The sequence below is a fragment of the Kryptolebias marmoratus genome, linkage group LG5 (genome assembly GCF_001649575.2).
Source record: "Kryptolebias marmoratus isolate JLee-2015 linkage group LG5, ASM164957v2, whole genome shotgun sequence".
Classification (NCBI taxonomy): Eukaryota; Metazoa; Chordata; class Actinopteri; order Cyprinodontiformes; family Rivulidae; genus Kryptolebias; species Kryptolebias marmoratus.
In genome coordinates, this window is record NC_051434.1 from 9,885,355 (window position 1) to 9,892,883 (window position 7,529).

Genomic DNA, 7,529 nt, shown 5'->3' on the forward strand with positions numbered 1-7,529 from the left:
GTCAGGAAGCTAAAATATGCTACATCAGCTTGAAATCTACATGTTGTGAAAAGTGAAGATGGCCGAGCAGGAGCCGTCAAGCATCGTGCCAGCGTGCCACAGAGCCACCAATCAAAATTCAGCACTCTTCAGCACAAAAATCACCAGAACGGCACCAATTTGCTCATGTGATATTATGCAAGGTGATAACGCTGTAAGGTACGGTTACCCCTACAGTACAGTATTCAAGAAAGAAAGAAAAAAAAAAACTAACAGAAAAGACAAATGAAACATTAATGTGGGCTTTCCTTTTTTTTCTTCAGAATCCTCTGATTTATTTTATTTTTTTAATCCCAAGGCTTTTTAACAGTCCTGCTAGCCTTTACTTGCCAATATTCGACCTTCCCTCGATGCTGACTTTCACCTCATGGGGGATGAAGGAAGGTTTAGGCAAGGTCAAAGGTGGCTCTTCCTCTGATTTTTCTACTTTTCGACCCTCGGGGGCAGACCATCTCCTTTTCCTGCCCCCCGTTCGCCTACTGGAGCCAGCTTCTGTGCTGCTGTCGACCTGACCTTTGGAAACAGATCCCCTTTCCCCAAACATGACGTCTCCGTTTTCCACGTTGGAGCCCTCTCCGCTCCCAATCCCACTTTCGCCGCTCCCCCGCTGGCCGATCCCATTCTCCCGCTCCCTGTGCCTGGAGTTTCCTCCACTGCAGCTCTGGGGGACGTCCGGGACCACTCTAGGGGCTTTGAGGTGCCCGTGGCTTGAGGATGGGACAGAAGTGTGGGTAGATGGCTCCAGAGGTTGAGTCTTCTTCAGAGATCCATTCTTCAGGTTCTTTAGAGTGAGTGAAATACAAACATCTCCCACAGACAGCTTGTTGCAAGGCAGCTCCAGGAGCTGGGTGGTCCGGTCGGGGCAGCATGAAGACCATCCTTGGCCAAAGACGAAGAAGGGGTACTCCAGCAAGACCTCCACACTCACCTTCAAGAAAATACAAAAAATAAACACTTTAAGAAACTAGATTAAAGTGGAATGAATTAAGGTGAGCTACACTGTGACTGACCTGCCAGTATGATTTCAAACTTTGCTATTATTGACATTAAGTTCCCTTCCTTTCTCATACCTTCCATTATCGTAAGACCAAGATGACACCAGCTAAATCCCTAACCTCATTTATTAAAATCACAAACCCACAAAGCAGTGGGAAACTGCATCCATCGACTGAATACAGTTTACGAGATCATATTTTCAATTTACAACCAACCACGGTGGAGTAATTAGCTGAAAGATCAGGCAGCCAACGAGAAGAGGTCAAAATAATTACAATCACTGTTAAAAATTGGTTGATGTAAATATAATATGCAAACTAACTCAAAGTTGTTTCTCTGTTAAAAGGGGCAGAAAAAATATTGATAACAAATTATTAGTAAAGCCGATTTGTTTTGATGTTCTACATCTGTAGGCCTTGTTTCAAAGTGGATAATGTGTTTTCTTTTTCAAGAATGTAACAAAACTGTGGATTTTTACTAAAAAACAAGTAGTTGTATATAAGTTATTTTAGGATTTTATAAGTATAAACTCACCCATTTGAAAACAAAAGAATGGTAAATGTTTGGGCTTGAAACGAAAAGTATTACATGTAACAGAAGAAAAGAACGTTTGTATTTGTACCTTTATGTTCTTGGTTCTACTGAATGTTTAAAACATCCTGACATGTAGATTTCAGATTTCAACTGTTCGAACTGCTGTAATTCTCCTGATCAGAACATGTTTGGAACAGGTCGGCCATCTTAGTGCATTAAACTTAATTAAAGTGAGAACAGTCCTGTGAGATTCATAATAATAAAGTAATTAAGATGGGAGCGACGCAAAATTTGCCATTCATCATTAAAATCACCACATGTGAATAAACACAAAAACCTTTTCAAGTACCTTAATAAAAGTTACTGATTGTGTTAAAAATTAAAACTACAAATCGTTGTTTTTATGTAAATTGAACATCGTTTACAGCGAAGCTGATTTGTGGTTTCTCTCTGTCATGCCTTTGCAGGTGGATGCCTGTAGATTTAGACATTTTGTTGCCACCTGCAGGTCAGTGTGATGGCAGGATATAAACTGTTTGTACAACTGTGTAGTAATTTTTATTTTTATCAGCAAATATTTAAAAAAAATGTATTTTTTTCCTTACTTGTTCAAGCAATTAAATGTTGATGTACTGGTCGCGTCGAGGTAATAAATGAACTAATGAATGATGAGAACATCCTTTATTTATTTCTATGTATAAGTATGATCCAAAGGGTTTTATGTAAAGCAATAGTTCAGCTCTTTGGAAGTGGGGTTCTGTGGAAAGAGTATCTTATCTTACCTGTTGTAAATAGCTCATTGAATAACCTCCATCTGTAGAATAAAGTTTAATTCTGACTGGATTGACAAACTAACATCGAGTCCAAGCAGGACCAAGACTGAAGTGGATTGCTGCTGTTTTAAAACAACTCCCGTCTGAAAAAAGTGAACACTATTTTATACTGTTTTCTAAACAGCAGCGGCTAGCTGTAGCACTTCTTGTGCAGCCTGGGGCACTTCCAGCAGAAACCTGATGTTATTTCTGCCAGAATAACTGTGTAATAGGAAACTGACAAAGATCTGAATGTTTAAAAGTTACCATACGGATGAATGGCTATGAAAATTTTGAGATTGAAATTGCTTTTTAGATGGTGGCACTCCACTGTGGACTTGGCTCTGCACGAGCTAATCATTAGCTCATTGGTCTGTTCAGAATTAAACTTTTTTTTTTCAAACTGAGGTCATTCGAAGAGCGACAAGAGATGAAATAATGATTGTTCAGAACCTTTTCAGTTCAAAATATGCAAAGGCTCACTTTAAGATTTCAGCTCTCAGCTCACCTGTGTGCGATGCTCCCCAACGGCAAACTGAACAACGGCACAGTTGTGTGAGGCGTGGCTCCCTTCAATCCGCACCACCGTGGATGAATCAATTTTCAGGTCACTGCTGATCTCGGCACTCTGGATGAAGTCATCCGTCTTCAGGTCCTCCACGCGTTTCAGCTCGCCGTCAGCCAGCTGGATGATGGAGCCCTTGATGAAATACGGCGGGAGTGAAGGAGTCGACGGGACAGGAGGAGTGGAGGCTGCAACCAGCCCAGGTGAGGTGGAGACAATGGGGAGATGAAGCTGGGCTTGAACCACTGCGCCTGAAGGAGCCATGTGGATTGAGCCACTCTGGGTTTCCAAAGCTTCTCCTTTCTGGGCAGCGGCAGCGATGTATGCATGTGGGAGTGTAGCAGGAAAAGGGGAGGCTTGGGTAGATGATGTAATGTGGGAGGTTACTGGTTCCAGTGTGGGGACTCCACCTCCACTGACGGGGATGATGACCGGTTGGGTGCCTGGAATGAGTAAGTGTTGCTGTAGGCTGGTGTGGTAGCTGCTCCCGCCGCCTCCTGCGATGTAACCAATAATAGGAGGCTGTGGGTAGATAGTCGTAGAAGGGAGCCCCATCGACAGTGGCTCTGTAGCGTTGTTGGTGGTCTGGATTACAGTCTGGGGTGACAGTGTACTGACAGCTGCCTTCAGACTATCTGCACTTTGTGGGGGTGGAAACGTGAAAGAACAGGTGGTGTTGGATGAGGAGGCTGTGCGACTGACAGGCTTGCCCATAACTATGCCACCTTTCTCCAGGTGTACGGGGGCAGAAGCTGACAGCTTTTCAGGGCTCGCTCTGGGTGGCACCAACTGGTGGTCCCCATGGCTGTTAGACATAAACATCACAGAGGTTCTCCGGCCTAAGTGATCAGGAGTAGAGTAGTCTGATGGCAGAAGTAGATGGCGGCCCTCATAGGAAGATAAAGAGGATGTGACCTCCCTGGATTTACTCCCTGACCTTGAGAGGCTGGACTCTGATGACAGCCCAATTTGTCTGACTCTTTCCAGCTCCCCATTATGGAGCTCTCTGTGTCTGGAGCCGACTTCCTCTTTCCTGGTGGGTCCATCCGGGTACTTCACTACAAGCTGGGACGTACCAGCTCCTAAAGTATAGTGGGGATGCATGGACTGGGACGGAAGGTGAGGGCCTCCTTGGTGGTGTGGCGACGGCACAGTCCGAGGTGACGTTGACGTTTGAACGTGATGAGGGACGGGGTCTGTAGACGGAGGAGGCATGGAGGTGCGACCCGTGTTCGCTCGGTTCTGATTGTGTTTGGAGACCTGTGCAGGGGCAGATGCTGTCTCTGTGTATGAGGGTCTCTGTGTAGCTGAGGAAGAGGAGGAGGAGAGTGGGGGAGGTGGCGGCGGTGGTGGTAGTAGCTGAGGGGAAAGATAGCCCGTGTATGGAGTTGTATAGGTCGAAGGTATAAACTGCATATTGGGAGGCAGCTGCGTGTAATGAACAGTTCCTCCGACTGTGGACTGTGACAGGGGGGATGTGTACACTGCAGGAAGTGATGACACTAGCCTCAGTGAGGAAGAGTCTGGTAAGGAGGAGGGGGAATTATAGTGGGGTCCGTCAGACTGACCGGAGCTAAGATGTAGACCCATACTGCTCTCTTTTCCACCGGCCACACTAGGACAGGACATGTTCTCCACGCGGTGGCTGTCACCGACAGCTGGTATGGTAGGTGAGCGACTTTCACATGGTAACGTGCTCGACGTGCCCCTCTTTTTGGGGGGCAGACATTCATTACTGCGTTCTTGGTTTGACTTCATTCTTACGTTCTTTATACGTTCCTTATCTTCCCTTAAGTTTTGTCCAAAAGCTTTTCCTTTCCTTGTTTTTTTTTTTTAACTCTCACTCTGACTTTCTTTTTCACTTTCGTCTCTCCTTCAGTTTTAATGCTTTGTTTTACATTTAATTAACTATAACTAAAGTCTTGTATCTTCTTCCGTCTTAATTCAGGTCATCCAAAACAGCTGATTGTCTTTCTTTTCTTAAAATAAAAAATAGGTTTAAAGATGGCGATATGGAGGAGCAGTTAAAGCGGAGGAAGTAGAGCCGTATAATCTGTCCAGCAATCTTTAGCGGCTGAGCGGTGAGCCCAGTGTGGTAGGGGAGAGCGTCACGACGTCACACCTGCTGCTGTTGCAGAGGATGATGGGGGGCCGAGTGCGCTGCACTTCATGCGGAATCATTTCACTCCAAAGGAAAGCCTGCCCGCACACAGCACAAACCTGGGGAGGAGAGAAACACAGACTGTTGAAAAGGAAAGGAACTCCGACGGATGAATAGGTAACAGAAAACTGAGGCAATTCATCCTGTTGTAGCAAGTTTATTTTTGCTAAAACAGAAGATAAATCAACACTTAAAATGTCTACTAGCTCATGAATTCATCAGCTAAGTCAATAAAAGCTAACAAAAAAAAACAAAACAGGGCCACTTCCAATAGTTTTAGCCTTTAATAAAAATCTAAAGTCTCTAAATTTTCATACGTTCGTTAATTGAGGTAGAAGGTTTCCCTATACTCATACTCATATATTGATGTTTTTTTATTAATACATTAAAAGCAACACAATGATTCATTCATATCCTTGTTTGGTGTCAGGTTGCTCTGTTTATTTTATGAATCACTGAACAGACTGTGACTGAATAAGTAGCTACTACAACGAGCAAGGTCAAATTAGCTGCAGCCTAAGAGACTTAAATACGCTGTTTAAACCTAAACAAACGCACAACTTCAAACATTTTAGGAGAAACCTCAACAACAGTGAGAAGAAAACAACGTCACAATTGTATTTTAGCACCAAAAAGGTGACCCACCCCCCAAACAAGCTGAAAACTTGACGTATATTATACGATCAACTGAAAAATGATGAAGGAGTATTTTTTTTAAAAAACATGACTTTCAGACACTATTCAACAGCTACTTACAGTTTTTTGAATTTGAACTTTTTTTAACTCTGACATTTCTTTAAAAGATTTAGTTTTAAAAATTCCAAGAAAGTTTGGCTGTTTGAAAGCAAAATATAAAGAAAGTACGAATTGGATGGTTTAAAACTTTTGCACAGTGAAGTATATTAGCCAAAAATAACATTTCAAGTCTTTTTGACAGGTCAGTAATACTCAGGCTAAAAGCCTGTGGTGTGAGTGAACTATGTGATTGTGAATATATGCGGGTGTGTGTGTGTGTGTGTGTGTGTGTGTGTACCATCTGGTAACTATGACCTCCTACTGCCGAAGACGGACAGCTTGGTGTGAATCTCATAAATTATGCACAAGGATTTTAATAACACAACTCCCATAAATACACACTCTCGCACACAGAACCAGGCACATTCCTCTGGCGTACTGAAATGGTGACACCTGGTCGTATTTAGTTATGCTGACACGCGCTCTTTTCCTAAAACACAAAACGACTTCACGCACTCACCAGCTAATGCATCAAAGAACAGAAGGTGACACGGACGGTGTATTTGTTCAGCAAAGAGACGTTTAATAAAGAGAGCGTTGTACTGTAATTACTGTATATCATATTTATATCACATATAAAAATAAAATGCTTAGCATGCAATGTGTGAGTCACATCACGTTTTGATGTGATTTGCACAGCTACAAGAAAGAAAAAGTCCTAACCTAAATCTTAGTATAAAATTAAAAGAACACACATTTAAAAACACATTAAAAGTAGCTAAATAAAGGGCAAGGAATGACCCTTTTCTCTTAAACTGGAAGCCAAGTTACACTTGAAGATACTTGTTTTAAAGATTGTCTTAACTTTCCTACATTTAGTAAACTACAGCAAATAACTGAATGTTAAAAGCTGATATTATGGTCCCTATTAACACTATTATTAGAGAAGAAAGGCGGTGTGGATAAGAATCTTCTAACTCAGTGGTTCCCAAACTTTTCAGCTTCCGAACCATTAAATAACAGTGACAAAGGTGTGTGACCCCATCTGTTGGCTGTTTAAACATCCAAAAATGCTAAAGACTCTATTAAATAGGGACATAATGACAACACAAACAGTCTTAACATCCATTATGCTATTTTTTAAATCAATTTTTGGACTTGTATTTCAAGTTTTTGTAACGATTATGGTGCAAACATAGCATAAAAACAAAGTACTTTACTGTAAGTTGACGTCTGGAGATTATCTAAGGACCCCTACTTGGTGTTGAGTGACCCACACTGAGGTCCCGACCCCAACTTTGGGAATCATTGTTCTAAAGACATAGGACCTTTGGCACAAAGTAAAATACAACTAGAGAAGTTGCATTTCCTGCGAAAATGCAGTGTGAATGCTTTTTTTGCTGAATAATTTTGCTGAAAGCGGCTGAAGATATGCCGAACAGCTGAAGTTTAATGAAAACGCAAAAAGTGAAACAGAAGCTAATTTGAAGAAGATTTGCATAAGATAGAACAAAAGCTGAAAGAAGCAGAAATTAGTTGAAAAAGCTAAAGTTAACTGAAAGTAGCTGAAAATGAGAAGAACAAAGCCAAAATTAGCTGATAGAAGCAGAAACAACAAAAAGAAAAAAGCTGAAATTAGCTTAAACAAATGTCACCTTAAAGCCCATAGAGCTGATCCCTGACCCAT

At 42.1% G+C, this 7,529-nt stretch overlaps 1 protein-coding gene across 2 annotated transcripts in view; it reads right to left on the reverse strand.

The window, feature by feature from the left end:
* Window positions 1-276: 276 nt before the first annotated feature.
* atxn1a (ataxin 1a) overlaps window positions 277-7,529 on the reverse strand; it is an 83,017-nt gene continuing 75,764 nt past the window's right edge. For both annotated transcript variants that reach the window (XM_017426330.3, XM_017426349.3), the window contains 2 exons: window positions 2,890-5,166; window positions 277-967 (listed from right to left, as the gene is read on the reverse strand). In XM_017426330.3, coding sequence (XP_017281819.1) covers window positions 362-967; window positions 2,890-4,704 — 2,421 coding nt within the window. In that variant the 5' untranslated portion in view covers window positions 4,705-5,166 and the 3' untranslated portion in view covers window positions 277-361. The remainder of the gene's footprint in view (window positions 968-2,889; window positions 5,167-7,529) is intronic.